Below are 20,471 nucleotides of genomic sequence, written 5' to 3' on the forward strand. Positions count from 1 at the left end.
AGCAATTGTTTTTCTATTTCAGAAATGGACAGATAAAGCAAATGTCACTGCAAAAGAAAACATTCTGAGAACACCTCCAAAGACATTTGATCAAGTTCACAATGCAGTACTTCCAAAGTATACAGCAAATAAGGGCGTTATAGGTACCATAAAATGTGAATGATGGGCGTTTTTCAGGTGGAGTTATATAATGTTCGAACACACACACATAGTTTTACGGAAGATGTGATTTATAATTTATAAGGGGAAACATGCGCATGTATGCCATGTGCCAAGTTTATAAATCTCAACATTTTGGTGGGTGCGCAGTCTTTTCAGAAATGGTGTACACATCTATTTAGTGTTACATTTACCCAACGGTTATAAATGAGGCCCCAGGCACCCCATTTTAAGTGGTTTTGCAATATTAAAAGGCCAGCAACACACATATTATTCAGAGCCCCATTAAATGACACCATATAGGCTATATATTCTACAGACCCTACTGAGTTCGCCCCACCCCACCTTTACATCGCCCTTAAACTATATGTGTCCTTATAAACCAATATGTTGTGTGATTTGGATTAGGAATGTATTTGACATTGTAACGTTTTAATGTTTTAACGTTTGTAATGTTTTAAAAAACTAATGAAATACAAATGTCACTTAAATATGAACAAATATTAATCACTGTTAATGTTTAGACAATTATTTGTCATTAATCATGAATAAATACTGGTTATTTTCACTTTTTTTCTATTTCGTGAGGACTTTTATTTAGAAGATTTTCGAAATTCCGTGACCCGGAAGTACTTTTTTTTTAGTGTTGCTGACGAGACGTTGATAGCTTTGCTCTGTTCTCAAAACATCTACATTTGATGGCTAATATAGCCGACTGCATTCTTCTTTGACGTGTTTAAAGGGGAGTACTGTAATTCAAGATAAGCGAGATTTAACAGCACGAATTTCTGATACTTGCACGGTTTTGAATGTGAGCTTGCTAGCTAGCTATCTTCGGATGATGCATTAGCTAGCTAGCTCGGTGCCACCGAAATTGGGGACAACAAAGTTGATAATCGAATCCAGAAGTTAGCCCAAACAAACAATACGAATTAGTTTGGATGCAGCTTGTTTTGTGCTTTGAAATAATGGGTTTCGGTCAAACGAATTACTGTATCAACCAAGCTCAATTGAGGTTTTCATGTGAGCACTGAATAACCTTGTTTCGGTATTTTAATGGGAGGCGGGCTGCGTTGGAGTAGTACATCTAGTGGGCGACACTTGCGAAGAAGGCGAAGGTGCCGGCGACGTGCTGGGCTTGGATGGACTCGCTTGCCGGGTACGTATACAAAGCGGCTGCTGAGGGCCGAGTCCTGACGTTGGCCGCCCTGCTGCTCAACCACTCCGAGGCTGAGACACGATATTTACTGAGTTACGTGACCCACCTCGCTGGCCAACGGTCAACTCCTCTCATTATTGCATCTCGAAACGGACACGACAAAGTTGTGAGGCTGCTGCTGGATCACTACAAGGTGGATACTGAACAGACTGGCACAGTCAGATTTGACGGGTTAGTATTCATTAATTGAATCATTGGTCAGTCAATTGTGTGTGATTGCACTTTATTTCTGCTGGCAATGGTGGGAAAATTATGCACCGTAATGGACTTTTATGTCAAATGCATTATTTGCTGGAATTATTTGCTGGGTAATTCATTTGACCCATCTCTTCTCCCTCCTTCAGGTATGTCATTGATGGGGCCACCGCCTTGTGGTGTTCGGCTGGCGCAGGACACTTTGAGGTAGTCCGCCAGTTGGTGTGCCACCAGGCAAATGTCAACCACACCACTGTCACCAACTCCACCCCCCTGAGAGCGGCCTGCTTTGATGGGCGCCTGGACATTGTGAAATACCTGGTGGAACACCAGGCCAACATCGGCATCGCCAACAAGTACGACAACACCTGCCTGATGATCGCCGCCTACAAGGGCCACACGGACGTGGTGGGCTTTCTGCTGGAGCATGGCGCTGACCCCAATGCCAAGGCCCACTGCGGGGCCACCGCCCTGCACTTTGCTGCTGAGGCAGGCCACCTGGACATCGTGAAGGAGCTGGTGCGCTGCCAGGCAGCCATGGTGGTGAACGGCCATGGCATGACGCCGCTCAAAGTGGCGGCGGAGAGTTGCAAGGCGGATGTGGTGGAGTTGCTGCTGTTGCACGCCGAGTGTGACCCACACAGCCGCATTGAGGCTCTGGAGCTCCTGGGTGCCTCGTTCGCCAACGACCGGGAGAACTATGACATCCTCAAGACCTACCACTACCTCTATCTGGCCATGCTGGAGCGCCACCGCGATCTCGGCGCGCTCATCGCCAAGGAGCTGCTGCCACCCATCGAGGCCTACGGCGGTAGGGGCGAGTGTCGCACCCCGCAGGAGTTGGAGGCCATCCGGGCGGACCGCAATGCGCTGCACATGGAGGGCCTGATGGTGCGCGAGCGCATCCTGGGCTCGGACAACATCGACGTGTCACACCCCATCATCTACCGGGGTGCCGTGTATGCCGACAACATGGAGTTCGACCAGTGCATCAAGCTGTGGCTGCACGCGCTGCTCCTGCGCCAAAAGGGCAACCGCAACACTCACAAGGACCTGCTGCGCTTCGCCCAGGTCTTTTCCCAGATGGTGCACCTGAAGGAGCCGGTGGGGGCGGAGCCAGTGAAGCAGGTACTGCACTGCAGCGTGCTGGAGATCCAGAGGAGCATGGCCAGGGTGGAAGCAGTGCCTGAGACCGAGCTTCACACGGCCATGGACAACTACGAGTCCAACGTGTTCACCTTCCTTTACCTGGTGTGCATCAGCACCAAGACAGTGTGTGGTGAGGAGGAGCGCGCCCGCATCAACAAGCAGATCTACAACCTGATCCAGCTGGACCCGCGCTCGCGGGAGGGCTCGTCCCTCTTGCACCTGGCCATCAGCTCCAGCACTCCAGTGGACGACTTCCACACCAACGATGTGTGCACCTTTCCCAACGCGCAGGTAACCAAGCTGCTGCTGGACTGCGGCGCGCAGGTGAACGCGGTGGACCACGAGGGCAACAGTCCGCTGCACATCATTGTGCAGTACAACCGGCCCATCAGCGACTTCCTGACGCTGCACGCCATCATCATCAGCCTGGTGGAAGCGGGCGCCCACACTGACATGACCAACAAGCAAAAGAAGACGCCACTGGACAAGAGCACCACGGGAGTGTCGGAGATCCTGCTCAAGACCCAGATGAAGATGAGCCTCAAGTGCCTGGCGTCGCGGGCCGTTCGCCAGCACCAAATCACATACCGCAACCAGATCCCTAAGACTCTGGAGGAGTTTGTGGAGTTCCACTGATCCACCTGGCCATGGAGACCTTTTAAACAATTAGAATCTCTTGTTCTTTTTTTGTTTTGTTATAATTTTCTAACAGATCAGAACGGTGCTGGCTGGGGATGATTATGAACAGTTTGACACATTGTGGTTTTTAACAATGGTTCCCTTTTTTTCTATTATAAGTATGAATTGCGAGTACCAGCAGGAGCACCCATGTTCTCGTTCTCCAGATCTCTTACTGGAGTGTGTTACTGTCTGTGGTTGTCATTCTGACTACTGGGTGTCACCAGCAGAATGAGGAAATTGACAGCCTGCTTTGTGCTTTCACTTTCCCAGAGTGTTCCAAAGAGAATACTTGACACAGCCAAGCATCCACACAATGGTGACAACAGCAGGACCATTTGACAGTTTGTACTGCATGGATCCAATTGTCCCAGACATCCAGCTGGGTTCGCAACCATGAAAAGTAACATTGCACTCTTGATTCTTTTTGCCTTATCATGTTTGCCTGTTGCAGGGATGTTGTGTGCCATGTTGCAATGATTATGGGGGTCAGTGGTTTGTTGGTGTGTGTTTGAGGGAGCGAATGCGTGTCAGTCAGAGAAAGGCTGGGAGGTGAGACGGTAGTAGTTAGTCTTGGCGATAGAGAATAAGCAAGAAATGCACGGCTTTGCCAAGCAGCCAGTCAAACTTGTGTTAGACAGTGACGCAGAGATCTTGTGGGACTTTCTTATATTTCAGTCACCTATTGCTCTTTAAAGTTGTCACGGTTCCACTGATGTCTACATTTTAACATTGGTTTGCCTTGTGATTCTCATTTCTAGTTGGATTGTCTGCCTATGTTTGGTTCCAAACTCATGACTGGTGATTGAGTATTGCATTATAATAACAGATTGTTTCAGATTTCTCTAGAAGAAAGGCGAGCCAACCCACACAGTACAGAAAGAGAGAGAGAGAACTGCTGGACAGCACTTTATACTTATAATAGGAGTATTTTATTTTTCTTTCATAACTGATATTTAAAAAAACAAAAAAATCAAAATAAGTTTTATTTAAGAGGGTATGTTTGAAGATATATTTTTATGGAAAAAAACATCTGTGGAAGTAGATATAAAAGGAGCTTTCTTTTACACAAACACTGACTGGTAAAGATGTGCCTGTGATTCTATTTAGATTTTCTCTATCGGGAGTAATTAGGCGTAGATGTCCCCTTTTAACCAAGTCACCAACGCATGTGGGTTGTTGGCCATCCTGATGAGCTTTGCTACAGTGTGAGGGAACGAGCTTGGCGGCTGTCTGTGGAGACTCCATGGCTTTGGCTGAGTATGACCACATACGGGCCTTTAAATGGATGCTGCTGGTATTGATGTTTGAGCATGTCTTCCATTCTACGTCTCTCGGATTTGTGTGTGGGTGCGCATGCTGAGATCGAGGGAAGGACTGGAATGTTCCTGGCGGGGTTGAATGTAGGCCTATAGTCTTTTCCCTCATGCTTGCAACATGTCGTTTATCCATAATAACCAGTGATTTGTACAGTCCGTCCTTGTTCTGTTTTCCAATCAGATGGTCAGAGATTAAAGCTGAGAATGAAAGGTGATTTCTGACGATTTTTCTTTGATTTTCTTCGAAGTGATACTGTGACCATAGCGTGCCGTTAAGTGTGCTCTCTACTTTAAAAGGGCGTGCGTGTTAAGACTTTAAATGCTTTGATTTGATCCGATTGACTTTTACTGTATGACACTGTTTAAAAACAAATCTGGAGTGGAGAATGTATGTACATTACCAGTCAAAAGTTTGGACACACCTACCAATTCAAGGGTTTTTCTTTTTCTACATTGTAGAATAATAGTGAAAACACAAACTATGAAATAACACATGGAATCGTGTAGTAACCAAAAAAAAGTATTGTTATTTTATTTAACAAGGAAAAATCTTATTTATAATGATGGGCAAACCCTAACCTGGACGACACTGGGCCAATTGTGTGCCGCCCTATGGGACTCCTAATCACGGCCTGTTGTGATACAGCCTGGAATTGAACCCGGGTCTGTGGTGACGCCTCTCACACTGAGATGCACTGCTGTGCCACTGGAGCCCTAAACAAATCAAAATATATTTGAGATTTTTCAAAGTATCCACCCTTTGACTTGATGACAGCTTTGCACACTCTTGGCATTCTCTCAACCAGCTTCACCGAGAATGGTTGTCCAAAGGTCTTGAAGGAGTACCCAGATATGCTGAGCACTTGTTGGCTGTATTTCCTTCACTCTGCGGTCCAACTCATCCCAAACCATCTCATTTGGGTTGAGGTCGGGTGATTGTGGATGCCAGGTCATCTGATGCAGCGCTCTTTCACTCTCCTTGGTCAAATAGCCCTTACACAGCCTGGTGGTGTGTTGGTTCATTGTCCTGCTAAAAAAACTGATAGTTCCACTAAACTCAAATCAGATGGGATAGTGTATCGCTGCAGAATGCTGTGGTAGCCATGCTGGTTAAGTGTGCCTTGAATTCTAAATACATCACTGACAATGTCACCAGCAAAGCACCCCCAAATCATCACCACCACCTCCTCCATCTCACAAAGACACGGAGGTTGGAACCAAAAATCTCAACATTGGACTCGTCAGACCAAAGGACAGATTTCCACCTGTCTAATGTCCATTGCTCATGGTTCTTGGCCCAAGCAAGTCTCTTCTTATTGGTGTCCTTTATTAGTGGTTTCTTTGCAGCAATTCGACCATGAAGGCCTGATTCACGCAGTCTCCTCTGAACAGTTGATGTCTGTTACTTGAACTATTTCTGAGAAGGGTAACTAATGAACTTATCCTCTGCAGCAGAGGTAACTCTGGGTCTTCCTTTCCTGTGGCGGTCCTCATGAGAGCCAGTTTCATAAATAGCGCTTGATGGTTTTTGCGACTACACTTGAAACTTTCAAAGTTCTTGAAATTTTCCAGATTGACTGACCTTCATGACTTGAAGTGGTGATGGACTGTTGTTTATCTGCATACTTGAGCTGTTCTTGCCATAATATGGACTTGGTCTTTTACCCCCCACACACACACATACCACCTTGTCACAACACAACTGATTGGCTCAAATGCATTCAGAGGGAAAGAAATTCACTTTGAACAAGGCACACCTGTTAATTGAAATGCGTTCCAGGTGTCTACCTCATGGAGCTGGTTGAGAGAATGTGTGAAAAGCTGTTAAGGCAAATTATATTTTGATTTGTATAGCACTACATGGTTCAGTGTGCTATTTCATAGTTTTGTCTTCACTATTATTCTACAATGTAGAAAATAGTACAAATTAAGAAAACCAAACTTTTGACTGGTACTGTATATCAGGTATTTCTATTTTGTATTTGGGGTAATGGATGCAAATGAACCCAAAGACAGTTTAACCCAGTTTTTTTCTTCTTCAGCAGTTTACATGTTTTTTGGAAAGACTAATGCGTTGGAAGACATGAAAGATATTGCATATGTACAAAGTTGTCATATTAAAGCTCAGTGTTTCCCATTATCTCATTGGTTTTGTCATTCCCCTTTCAAGCTAATGCAATTTATTTAATGTATTTAATCAAAGACAGCTATCAAAAGTCGAAGTGAAACTATTTCTGTCAGAAGTTGTGGGACTAGAACGATTTCTAGAACGATTTCTATATCACTCCATGTGTAAAGTGATACTTTCCTTTTCTACCCGCGTGCAATTAATATTTCTTCATGTATAATTATCAAAGGTGTAAGTATCTCCTTTTTTAATATGACACCAAAACTGCTTATAAGTGAGTACACAACCAAATGTATTGACATTGGTCCTCTCCAGTCTCCGGAGGGAAAATTTTACGTGGCAATTTTGTCAGAAATCCAAGTGGATAGTGCCAAAAATTTGTCTGATGTCACATGCAATGACCCGCACACCAGATGGCCTCTGGATTGATTCAGAACAACTGTGGGCTTAAATCTTCTCTAAAACAGATGATTCCACCGATATACCACACACGTTTCATTGCATGTGAAAGCTGACCAATTCACTCTGTGGTTACAGTATACAGATTTAATTACACATAGAAAACTCATGAACTCTTTATAAACCACTTGGCATGCTTTAATGATTTCTACATGGCCATTATTGCATCTTCCTTGAGATCCTTTCTAGGACCCCAGTCATCTGTGTTCATATATAAATCCACAGGTTGTACGCCACGGTGCAAAGCAGCCTCGTATTGGTGTACATACATCTGACAACGTTTTTGCACAATAGCCTTAAGTTAATATTATGTAGTTGTATAGTAATGCCACTTTAAAGGTCATCGACAACTTAATTCAGTTGTGAAGGCACAGTTTGATATGTACACAATTCAAGTTTATCGTTATACGACAAAAGTGCATCGGCTATAGAATATGGCATTTGCAAATACAATATAATATTTCAGTTGCGTCATGTTCTCTTCCAAAATAAATGAGTAGGTTGTTGCTGTTGCATATTTGAGAAACGCCATAGCAAAAGCCCAAAAAATCATCAGCCATTATAGGTAATCTTGTGTTCTGAACAGGCTGCCTGGTTTTCTATGGCCTTATATTAATGATGGGCTTATTCCATTCACTCTTATATTCAGGCACACTTTCTTAGAAAAATATTCTGTGGTCATTGCTCTGGTGAAAGATTGTCATTTGGCTTTGTGGTGATGATGATAATAGGTCATAAAGTCTGACTGATAACCAGGACCTCAGTCTTGTCCAGATGGTGTCTGTTGAGATGGTGTCTGCTGTTCAGATGGTGTCTGTTGAAGTTCCTCAGTCATAAGAGAGACACAGGTGGGCCGGGAGCTTCTGTCGGGTTCTAAGACAGCGAGTAAAAAGGCTCGGCAGTGCAAGACGGGTGCTGTTCAGCCAAGGGGAATATGGACACCGAGGTCACGCCCACAGTCTTGTCTGGGGGTGTGCTGGGGGTCCCTGAGTGATGGGGCTGATGCGGGTCTGCACTGTTGCCATGGTTACCGCTCCTCTGGCATCTTCCCGTTGGCTACTTGCTCCTCCTCTTCCTCCCTCTGTTTCTGCCTGTTGAAGAAGCCCAGCTGGGACGGCAGAAACAGAGAGGGGAAAGAGTGAAACCAAAACCCTTCACCAGGTGTCTACAGGGACCAACATACTGGTAGAAAGGCTGAGTTATCATTGATTATACACCAGGTCATTGATTATAAACCAGGTAGTTTGGCACCTGGATGCTGATTGGCTGAAAGCCATGGTATGTCAGATCGTATACCACGGGTATGACCCCACAAATATTGGTACTGTTCTACGCTGGTTAGCAGTTTATAACAGCAATAAGGCACCTCAGGGGTTTTAAGGGCTGTATCCAGGCACTGTGTTATGTTGTGCAGAAGAACAGCCCTTAGCCGTGGTTTATTAGTCATATACCACACCCCTCGTGCCTTATTGCTTTATTATAATGAAGATTTATGCAGGAGGACATTGATTCATTCCTACCTTCCATAGAGCCAGGATGAGCAAGGCTAGCAGCAGCAGACCACCCAGCGTGCTCCCTACTATAATCCAGATGGGAATTTTGTAATCTTCCTCCTTTCTCATCTCCAGGATTATCTAGAGGGGAAATTACACTGGATTCAGGCATGTATGGGGGATCTGGTTGGCTGGACTTTGCGGCGAGTAAACGGTCAACAAACATACATTTAATACGGTCTGAAATGTTTTTCATTCTCTATGACTGGTGGTCTAAAATGTGGATTTACATGAACATATAATGTGTATAGGTCATACCAGCACACTCCATCACCAACTCCCTCGGCTCAATCCATAACCTTTTCGAACATGTCATGTCCGTCGCGCCATCATTTGGAGGATGCACTCAAAAGATTTGGCCTAGCTTGGCTACTCAGTACTCATGATATCGTTCGTTTCTTGTTTTTTTTTAAGCCCTTTTAGGTTTAGGCCACGATTCAACCAGTCACGTTGTGCTCTCGGCCATTACCCTTAAATGGCACATAGCCGACAAAGCGCAATCGGATTGAATACGGGCCTTATTTTGGTTATTCAAAGCGCTATAGAAGTTGAATAAATGTATTATTATTTGGTGTGTTTAGCATCTAATAAAAATAACAAACTGACCACAACCAAGTGATTGAAATAAACCTTGGAAATGACCGTGCCTGTTCAAGTTATCAAGATGAACCTGTGGTTTGAAGTGTAGTGAAATTGTAACATAACAAATGAAAGGCATCTACAACAGCAAAGTAATCAGTATCACTTTCTGCCAGAAGGTGGAACCATAACCACATATATCTGAGCAACTATCACCACATTCTCCTGTTCCTCCTAGTTCTTAGGCCTCACTGCACTGGCAAGCCAAACAAATATGGGCGTTCAATAGGGGGACTAAGTACACTTCATTAACTACACTCAAACCAGCCCATTCCTTCAGGCTGTTATGAAGCATATGAAGTGTGAGTTGGATGCTGCTGGGGTCTTACATGTCGTGTTGGCCTCTCCTCATGCAGGAACACGGGACTGGACGGACTCAGTTCTATGGAGGCTGCTGTCACCAACTCCAGAGTTTTAAACTTCACCTATCAGGGAAGAGTTTAACAAGAAAATAACTATAATTGCAATGAACAAATAACTCAGTCATCAACAAGTGACATTAAAGAACAATAAGGAATTGAAAGTTATTTACATTAAAGGGGCGATTCAAAACGTTTGCCTCGGGACCAGATCAGGACTTAAAATGGTCCACACACACGTGCACTGTTGTGAAGGCTAAACACCCGAACGTTAAGCGGTACTGGAGCAACAGTCTGACACCTAAAGGCTCCTGAATAGCTTCTATCCCCAAGCCATAAGACTGCTAAATAGCTAACAAAATGGCTACACGGATTATCTGATTTGACCCTTGTATTTATATATTTTTTTGTACTGTCTCTATGCACACTCACAGGACTCTACACACTCATGCACACTGACACTCCAACACACACATAACATGCACGCACATTTATACTGATTATACACAAGCACACACACTCGCATACATCTTAATTTACACTGCTGCTACTCTGTTTATCATACATCCTGGTGCCTAGTCACCTTACCCCTATACACACATTTGAAGCCGGAAGTTTACATACACCTTGGCCAAATACATTTAAACTCGTTTTTTTTTTAACATTAATTCCAAGTAAATTTTCCCTGTTTTAGGTCAATTAGGATCACCACTTTATTTTAAGAATGAGAAATGTCAGAATAATAGTAGAGATAATGATTTATTTCAGCTTTATTTTTTTTCATCACATTCCCAGTGGGTCAGACGTTTACATACACTCATTTAGTATTTGGTAGCATTGCCTTTAAATTGTTTAACTTCAATCAAATGTTTCGGGTAGCCTTCCACAAGCTTCCCACAATAAATTGGGTGAATTTTGGCCCATTCCACCTGACAGAGCTGACACCACCTGAGTCAGGTTTGTAGGCTTCCTTGCTTGCACATGCTTTTTCAGTTCTGCCCACAAATTCTCTATATGATTGAGGTCAGGGCTTTGTGATGGGCACTCCAATACCTTGACGTTGTTGTCCTTAAGCCATTTTGTTATAACTTTGGAAGTATGTTTGGGGTCAGTGTACATTTGGAAGACCCATGTGCGACCAAGCTTTAACTTCCTGACTGATGTCTTGAGATATTGCTTCAATATATATCCACATATTTTTCCTGCCTCATGATGACATCTATTTTGTGAAGTGCACCAGTCCCTCCTGCAGCAAAGCACCCCCACAACATGATGCTGCCACCCCCGTGCTTCACGGTTGGGATGGTGTTCATCGGCTTGCAAGCCTCCCCCTTTTTCCTTCAAACATAACAATGGTCATTATGGCCAAACAGTTATATTTTTGTTTCATCAGACCAGAGGACATTTCTCCAAAAAGTACGATCTTTGCCCCCATTTGCAGTTGCAAACCGTAGTCTTGCTTTTTTTATGGCGGTTATGGAGCAGTGGCTTCTTCCTTGCTGAGCGGCCTTTCAGATTATGTCGATATAGGACTCATTTTACTGTGGATATAGATACTTTTGTACCTCTTTCATCCAGCATCTTCACAAGGTCCTTTGCTGTTCTGGGATTGATTTGCACTTTTCGCACCAAAGTATGTTAATCTCTAGGAGACAGAATGGGTCTCCTTCCTGAGCGGTATGACGGCTGCGTGGTCCCATGGTGTACTGTTTGTACAGATGAAGGTGGTACCTTCAGGCGTTTGGAAATTGCTCCCAAGGATGAACCAGACTTTCTGAGGTCTTGGCTGATTTCTTTTGATTTCCCCATGATGTCAAGCAAAGAGGCACTGAGTTTGAAGGTAGCCCTTGAAATACATCCACAGGTACACCTCCAATTGACTTAAATTATGTCAATTAGCCTATCAGAAGCTTATAAAGTCATGACATAATTTTCTGGAATTTTCCAAGCTGTTTAAAGGCACAGTTAACTTAGTATATGTAAACGTCTGACCCACTGGAATTGTGATACAGTGAATTAATTATATGTGAAATAACCTGTCTGTAAACAATTGTTGGAAAAATTACTCGTGTCATGCACAAACTAGATGTCCTAACCGACTTGCCAAACTATAGTTTGTTAACAAGAAATTTGTGGAGTGGTAGAAAAATGAGTTTTAATGACTCCAACCTAAGTGCATGTAAACTTCCGACTTCAACTGTATCTGCCTCTATCACTCCAGTATCTCTGCACAATGTAAATATGCTATTGGAATTGACCCTGTAAATAGATTCTTACTTCTCGTGTTCTTCTTATTTCTTGTGTGTTTCTTGTGTTATTTTTAGTTGTTGTTTTTGTTCTGCCTCATGTTATTTTTAATACTACATTGATATTATTACATTGTACATTAGAACGTGCAAGAAAGCCATTTCACTGTACTTGTGCACGTGACATAAAAACTTGAAACGTGGATGCTATTGAGCCAACACATATCCTCTAAAATGGTCAAAGTTTGAAAGAGTTATCGAGAAAGAGTGGAATAGGCGTACTGAATGTCAGCGGAGTGCAGAAGTAATGTCAAACTCACAGCAAAGAGAGCTTGGAGGTGCAGACGCCCCCTGACTGTCACTCTGACCTCGCTGTACGCATGCAGGTTGAGTCTGCACTGCATTGGCAACGTCATGCTGTTGGAGTGATTCTGCACAACACATAACAAGGATTCTCATCAACATGATACTGTCCTAATAGCCCATATGCTGCATTCTCCATAACCAGTTGCAAAACCAGTTGAAATGACATCACAGTCATTTTATTCCAACCAGTTTCTGGTTGAAATGACATCATATTCATGAAATTCCAACCAGTTTCTGGTTGAAATGACAGCACCTGTTTTGCCATCTGGGTAGTACTTCAGTACATACACAACCACACTAGACACATAGGCAGATAACCAATACTTACCAGCTGTGGGACGTGTGAGAGATCTTCATGGAAAACATGGTTTGGAGTCATGTGATGTGGGAGGACACAGTTAGAGCTAACCGCCTGGTGAGGAGAGAGCGAGAGAGAGTTTTAATCTGTCATCCGGTAGCTACACACAGACACAGGGTACAGTCCGGTATAGTTAGAAGAGGACTGGCCACCCCTCAGAGCCTGATTCCTCTAAGGTTCTTCCTAGGTTCCTGCTTTCTATGGAGTTTTGGCAACACTTTATTTTATCTGTCGTTCTGCCCCTGAACAGGCAGTTAACCCACTGTTTCTAGGCCGTCATTGACAATAAGAATTTGTCCCTAAGTGGCCAGCGAAGAGTCCAGATCGGAATCCCATCCAAACCCTATGGCGAGAGCTGAAAACAGCAGTTGGCGCGAGGTCACCCATCAAACATTGAAGAATTAGAGCAGTTTGCTGCTAAAAAGTGGGCTAAATAGCCCGAAGAAAAGTTTTGATGGCTACAAGAAGCGTTTGTCTGCAGTTATCTTAGCCAAAGTTTGTGCAACCAAGTGGTGACCACAATTTTGTTTGAAATGTCAACTTATTTGAGAAGAAATAGGGAATATCTACGAAAGGTGCAAGGGTGCCAATATATTTGGTCTCAACTGTATACAGTAGATTAATGTATATTGACAATGCAACGTTATAACATTGAATAATAACTGATCCTCTCACCTGGTCAGTGTCGATATTGGCAATCTGGAAGAGATGGTTACCACTCTTTGTAACAGCAAACACGTCAACAGCGAACTGCAAGTCTGTCACTGGGAAGAAGGCCAGATTCTGGATCTGTACGTTGAGAAGAGAATAAGTATAAAGATACTGAAGAGAATGTAAAAAAATGTATAGTCTACAGATTATAGTCAGTATTTAGTCTTTATACTTATAATGTAGATCGGCCATATGTATAACTTGGACAAAGGATTGCAGGTCGGGTCTTGTTAAGGTAGCGATTGAGAGAAACTCACGTGATAAGTAAGGTTAAACATTGGACCACTGCTGCCGGGTTTGTTCCGGTAGTGGTCTGAGTTGATCTCAAAACGAGGAGGCTTGGAGTCCCTGAGGTGGAGAGAAAAGGGATGGATGATACAAAATACCCCCCCCACACACTTTAAATGACTCCTTATGTGTGGAATCATCTAAATTCAGCAGCTCATTGAAACCCACCTTGTGAACAGGAGGTCTGCCTCGTACTTCAGAGGATGAAATATGTTGTTGATGTTGTCCTCTGGGCTCATCTCCTCCCCATCGCTGTAGAGCACAAATCAACATGAAATATTTCACCTGCACCCTGTTTGTGTTTGACACCAGGGTTAGGGTCAAGTTCATTTATTTCAGTTTACTTCCTGAAATTGGCCTCAACCCTGTTGGGTACAGTACATACATGAATTGTTTAGGAGGAGGTGATTGTGGAAACATAGCAGGTCCGGTTCCATTAGTCCATAACGGATGATTACCATGGTACCCAATGGGAAAAAAATGGCTCAATCAGCGTTGTTTCCACGACATTCAAAAAAAGTCTATGTGATGACATTGAATCAACGTGGAAAATTGATTGTATTTGAAAAAATCATCAACGTAAGGGAATTTCATCATTTATTCATCCAACTTTTAAGCTAAATCAAATAACATGGTGACAATTTTTGTTGATTTCACGTTGAATTCATAACTCAACCAAATGTACATCAAAACTAGATGTTGAACTGATGTCTCTGCCTAGTGGGTAGGGGCTGAAATGGAATGTGGTGATTGGCAGGACAAGTTAAAAAGTGTGGTATCTGAGCATACAAGGTCCTCACCAATGGTTAATATGAACATATACAGGTCACTGCCAACATGAAGGAAACACTTGAGTAAATGATACAAAGTATATTGAAATCAGGTGCTTCCACACAGGTGTGGTTCCTGAGTTAATTAAGCAATTAACATCCCATCATGCTTAGTGTCATAAAAATGCTGTTGACATTATCTTGGCTACCATGGCTTGAAGAAGACTTTGAAAGAGGGGTCTCAAAGGAGCATGGGGGGGTTCAAAGTGTGTGTGTGTCACCAGATCTCAACCCAATTGAACACTTATGGGAGATTCTGGAGCGTTGTCTGAGACAGCGTTTTCCACCACCATCAGCAAAACACCAAATTACGGAATTTCTCATGGAAGAATGGTGTCCTATCCCTCCAATAGAGTTCCAGACAATTGTAGAATCTATGCCAAGGCGCATTGAAGCTGTTCTGGCAGCTTGTGGTGGCCCAACGCCCTATTAAGACACTTTATGTTGGTGTTTCCTTCATTTTTGCAGTTACCTGTATGTCTATGAATATATTCATATACAGTATGCACTGTATGTCAATCACCTGGCAGCCTGCAGGACAACCCTCACATGGTCCAGGAAGACAGAGTGACTCAACTCAAACTCCAGCCGGAAAGACACCTGGGACACGGGCAGAAAATACATATACTATTAGTCACATAGCATCCACATGCAAAAGATTTTATGTTGGAAACTTAGGAACTGAGAGACTTACAGAGGCTCATTATAGGCTAAGAAATGTTAAGGTCTCTGGCAACAAGCTGTGTTTTACATTTTGTTTTTACTTCCAGTCAAATTATACCTGATATGGTACAGAGGTTTTCCAAATCTATGGGGCGGCAGGGTAGCCTAGTGGTTAGAGCGTTGGACTAGTAACTGAAAAGTTGAGAGTTCAAACCCCTGAGCTGACAAGGTACAAATCTGTCGTTCTGCCCCTGAACAGGCAGTTAACCCACTGTTCCCAGGCTGTCATTGAAAATAAGAATTTGTTCTTAACTGACTTGCCTGGTTAAATAAAGGTAAAAAAAAGGAGAGCCAGTGGAAATCTGCACCATTGTATTTCAGACATCCGTCTCTGAAGTGGTGCCTCAAGATCAGGGCCTATACTGGGGCCACCACAGTCTCTACTGCTTTACTGTGGGGTTTCATATATAATCTCATTAAGAGTTTAGAAAAATGTTTTTTTCCTAGTCGAATGTAATCTAATCTAAATAAATGAACTGAACATGAACAAAAACGAGATTTCTTTAAGACACTGCAGTACACCTATTAGTATAATAAGTCTTTGGGTATGTTACTGTCAAAAATATTCCTTTGCAAAAGATCTATAACGATCAATATTACACCATAATCGCCTGAATCATCTGCCCTGTGATAGACAACATCTGTCAATTCGTTGTCCTTCTCCAAAACATTTCTTCCTTTCATTCCTCATAACTTCTGCGTGCTATCCACCCCCCCCCCCTGATTCATCTGACCACCTAAGGGTTTCTATTAAGGGAAGGACAACCCTGCACTACATAGGGAGTGTGGTTTCTGCTCACAGCCATAACACAGAATGGACCTGTAACTCACTGACTGACCATGGTGTATCAGGAGAATACAACCAGGGACAGACTGAGGAATCTCCAAAATGGGGCTCGGTGGTCTTTAAGGCACTGGGTGACCGCGATTCCCGGACTACAAAACTATGTGACCATGTGTTGAGTAGAGAATACAACCAGGGACAGACTGAGGAATCTCCAAAATGGGGCTCGGTGGTCTTTAAGGCACTGGGTGACCGCGATTCCCGGACTACAAATCTATGTGACCATGTGTTGAGTAGAGAATACAACCAGGGACAGACTGAGGAATCTCCAAAATGGGGCTCGGTGGTCTTTAAGGCACTGGGTGACCGCGATTCCCGGACTACAAAACTATGTGACCATGTGTTGAGTAGAGAATACTATGTGACCATGTGTTGAGTGAGAACCAGGGACAGACTGAGGAATCTCCAAAATGGGGCTCGGTGGTCTTTAAGGCACTGGGTGACCGCGATTCCCGGACTACAAATCTATGTGACCATGTGTTGAGTAGAGAATGCAACCAGGGACAGACTGAGGAATCTCCAAAATGGGGCTCGGTGGTCTTTAAGGCACTGGGTGACCGCGATTCCCGGACTACAAATCTATGTGACCATGTGTTGAGTAGAGAATGCAACCAGGGACAGACTGAGGAATCTCCAAAATGGGGCTCGGTGGTCTTTAAGGCACTGGGTGACCGCGATTCCCGGACTACAAATTTATGTGACCATGTGTTGAGTAGAGAATGCAACCAGGGACAGACTGAGGAATCTCCAAAATGGGGTTCGGTGGTCTTTAAGGCACTGGGTGACCGCGATTCCCGGACTACAAAACTATGTGACCATGTGTTGAGTAGAGAATACAACCAGGGACAGACTGAGGAATCTCCAAAATGGGGCTCGGTGGTCTTTAAGGCACTGGGTGACCGCGATTCCCGGACTACAAAACTATGTGACCATGTGTTGAGTGGAGAATGCAAGCTTTCGTACAGCTTCTTTTTGCAGGTTTAGGTTTCTGTTTATTACCCTCACCTGGTAAGCTGTACATACGGAATTTATGTCTTTGGTCATGCTAAAGGGACATTTTACGCAAATGACAAAATTGCATATTGGTTTCCATACACTGCAAGCAGTTTTTGGACAAGATATGACAGCAATCCATGCTTTGGTTTAGTTTCCCTGGCACTGTTTCCAATTGCTAACGTTTTAGCATTTGTGGCACAAATCCCATAGACTGACGACTCACACTAAAATCTTCCGCTGCTGTTGTTCGCTGCATACTTTAGTCTGAGACTAAAATTGTTTGTGGTGACGAGGGGCACAAGTGGCGTTGTACAAAACAAAGTAATCAGCGTTTGGCTTTGATACCAATCAGAGTATCAAAGCCAATTACAGATTTTCAAACAGACGATTTACCCACGTGTGTTCTGGATCTGGCCCAACCCATCGGTTTCTGGACCAATCAGACAGACGAATGTGTTCACATTCGATGAAGGGTCAGGGAGGTACTCAGATCCAGACTCATTGCGGAGAAGAAACTGACATCTGTGGGCATGGCGTAGCTTCTCGTCGGAGCATGGAGTCTGGGTAGCCAGGCAACAAATCCCATTCAAGTCATGGGACTGATATTAGCATTTGTCACACATCATGTTCAAATCTTTCAAAAGTATCTAAAACTGATTGTGAAGTTCAACAAAGGCACTTATAGATGATTTGAACATGATGTGCGAAAAATGCTAATATCGGTCCCATGACTTGAATGGGATTCGTGCCACAAATGCTCAAATGTCAGCATTTGGAAACAGTGCCAGTCACTGCCAGGGAAACTAAACCAAAGCATGGATTGCTGTTATACCTTGTACATAGACTGCTTACAGAGTAAGGAAACTAATGTGTCATTTTGTAATTTGGGTGAACAATCCCTTTAAGGGCCAGGAGTTCTTCCAAACCTTGTGGCCTGACAAGGCAAAAATCTAGTAAGTCCCTCAGTTTTTACTGGTCAGATGCTTTGGTAAGCAAAAATGCTGGCCCTAGTAATGTTAACTAAATGTGTCCAATTGAAAACCTCTAGTATTGGCAAGGTGATGTAGTGAGGGAGATGTAGTGAGGGTGATGAACTGACGAGGCAGGAGCCAGCAACAATGCTGATCAGATACAGTACCTGGGTCAGTGACCTCATAAAGGGTGAGCTGACATTGCAGGTCCTATCGTTCCTCTCCCTGTCCTCAGCACGACATTCAATCTGGATGTCTGAGTGGTCCTGCAGGGTGACATTGATACTCTGAGTCAAGTTCTGATTTGATCACAAACTGTCATAGGTTACTTATGCTGTAATCTTAACATAATAAGAGATGTCATGATATCTAACACATGTCTGAAGAAACATTTAATGGTTCGTGTATGACCTCTCCCCTCACTGATATGATATGAACTTTACTATGCAGCAACAGTTTGCACAACCATACCATGGTTATCCTCCGTTTTCTCCTACCTTGACTATGAGACTGGAGAAGAGCAGGTTGTGGGAGTGGGAGATGTTGAGCGTGGTGCCATAGGCGTTCTCTCCTTGGTTCTCCAGACGAGCTTCTACCACCAGCCTCCTGCGTGATGCCTCCACCACTCGCTCCGAGCCCACCGAGGCCCCCTGGTGGTGACACAGCGCCCATGCGGCCCGCTCCCTTGGCCTACAGAACTGCCTTTGGCCATAGACAGACATGAACATTAGCGCCACGTTCTTACCCCCTTTTCTCCCCAATTTCGTGGTATTCAATTAGTAGTTACAGTTTTGGGAGAGGCCTACGGACTCAGGAGAGGCGAAGGTCGAGAGCCGTGCGTCCTCCAAATCACAACCCAGTCAAGCCGCACTGCTTCTTGACACAACGCCCGCTTAAACCGGAAGCCAGCCACACCAATGTGTCGGAGGAAACACCGTACACCTGGCGACTGTGTTATTGTGCATTGCGCCCGGCCCGCCACAGGAGTTGCTAATGCGCAATGGGACAAGAACATCCCTGCCAGCCAAACCCTCCCCTAACCCAGACGACGCTAGGCCAATTGTGTGCCACCCCATTGGTCTCCCGGTCGCGGCCGGCTGCAATAGAGCCTGGACTTTAACCAGGATCTCTAGTGGCATGGCTAGCACTGCGATGCAGTGCCTTAGACCACTACGCCAACCCTTTTCAAGGTGAATTCAATGATTCAATGATTGGTGGGTTCCCAGGGGAACTTTTTCTATTTCCAGATGGGTGGAAACAGTATAGGGGAAACTCCACCTTGTCTATTAGAGTGAAGTGTAAAGGTGAGTGGCTAAAGGGATGACTTGGGATTGGACATACAGACACCATCTCATCTCGTGTGCGTGTATTGTGTGTGTGTGCTTCTGAGGGCTAAAAAGTCACCTCCGGTCTAGAAGGTCTGTCCGACTGTGCAGGATGAGGTCAGGGACACAGCTGTCATCCCCCTCGCAGCCATTCCAGAAGGGGATCTACAGAGAGGTATCAAATCAAAAAATTAAATACAAATGTTTTGGGCACATGCTTCATAAACAACTGGTGTGGACTAACAGTGAAATGCTTACTTATGGCCTCTTCCTAACAATGCAGAGATAAACAAAATAGAGAAATAATAGAAAAGTAAAACACGTAATAATGAAAGTAATAATAGATACACAATGAGTAACAATAACTTGGCTATATACGAGGGTACCAGTACTGAGTCGACGTGCAGGGGTACGAGGTAGATATGTACATATAACTAAACTCAGCAACAACAACAAAAAATGCCCCTTTTTCAGGACCCTGTCTTTCAAAGATAATTCATAAAAATCCAAATAACTTCACAGATCTTCATTGTAAAGGGTTAAAAACCTCTTAGGGGTAGAGTCTAGTTTCCTGAAATTCCACCTGACTGACATGCCCATTATTTTGATATGGCAGTCAAAAATCTGAAGAAAAACCAACCTGAATTTTTTGCTTTTTTTAGGTCCCAGGCTCTTATAATGGAAACTTGTTTTTCCTATGTAATTCCGTCTCCCAGATTACAATTCCTATGGCTTCCACTAGATGTCGACAGTCTTTACTCAAGGTTTCAGGCTTGTTGTTTGAAAAACAAGCAAGAATTTAGATTTTTGGTGAGGAGAGCACCGGAACAATATCAGTCTTTCGGCGCACGCTTGCTAATTTTGCTTTCCTATTGAACATACTACTTTCCGTATGAAATATTATAGTTTAATCCTCAGAGTACCTGAGGATTAAATAGAAATGCCGTTTGAATTGT

General features: G+C 43.8%; 2 protein-coding genes across 2 annotated transcripts in view; one reads left to right on the forward strand and one right to left on the reverse strand.

Moving 5' to 3' along the window:
- Positions 1-799: 799 nt before the first annotated feature.
- On the forward strand, positions 800-6,859 carry fem1b (fem-1 homolog b). The gene is made up of 2 exons (XM_064930494.1): positions 800-1,549; positions 1,723-6,859. The coding sequence occupies exons 1-2, from the start codon at positions 1,302-1,304 to the stop codon at positions 3,356-3,358; spliced, it is 1,884 nt and encodes a 627-aa protein (XP_064786566.1). The 5' UTR covers positions 800-1,301; the 3' UTR covers positions 3,359-6,859.
- Positions 6,860-7,043: 184 nt separating this feature from the next.
- The window catches only part of itga11b (integrin, alpha 11b), an 87,376-nt gene continuing 73,948 nt past the window's right edge, over positions 7,044-20,471 (reverse strand). Inside the window, exons 19-30 of the mRNA XM_064930493.1 lie at positions 19,595-19,680; positions 18,688-18,892; positions 18,358-18,456; positions 15,180-15,256; positions 13,995-14,078; positions 13,796-13,886; positions 13,503-13,616; positions 12,798-12,881; positions 12,424-12,534; positions 9,828-9,923; positions 8,827-8,940; positions 7,044-8,414 (exon numbers count right to left, since the gene is read on the reverse strand). Coding sequence (XP_064786565.1) covers positions 8,334-8,414; positions 8,827-8,940; positions 9,828-9,923; positions 12,424-12,534; positions 12,798-12,881; positions 13,503-13,616; positions 13,796-13,886; positions 13,995-14,078; positions 15,180-15,256; positions 18,358-18,456; positions 18,688-18,892; positions 19,595-19,680 — 1,242 coding nt within the window. The 3' untranslated portion in view covers positions 7,044-8,333. The remainder of the gene's footprint in view (positions 8,415-8,826; positions 8,941-9,827; positions 9,924-12,423; positions 12,535-12,797; positions 12,882-13,502; positions 13,617-13,795; positions 13,887-13,994; positions 14,079-15,179; positions 15,257-18,357; positions 18,457-18,687; positions 18,893-19,594; positions 19,681-20,471) is intronic.

This window comes from Oncorhynchus masou, chromosome 22, assembly GCF_036934945.1.
Source record: "Oncorhynchus masou masou isolate Uvic2021 chromosome 22, UVic_Omas_1.1, whole genome shotgun sequence".
Lineage (NCBI taxonomy): Eukaryota > Metazoa > Chordata > Actinopteri > Salmoniformes > Salmonidae > Oncorhynchus > Oncorhynchus masou.

Bases quoted from the DNA above. Each gene is read 5' to 3' on its own strand.
- fem1b (XM_064930494.1), top strand. From the start codon at position 1,302: ATGGACTCGCTTGCCGGGTACGTATACAAAGCGGCTGCTGAGGGCCGA. The intron at 1,550-1,722 runs GTTAGTATTCAT...TCCCTCCTTCAG, and splicing joins GGCACAGTCAGATTTGACGG to GTATGTCATTGATGGGGCCA.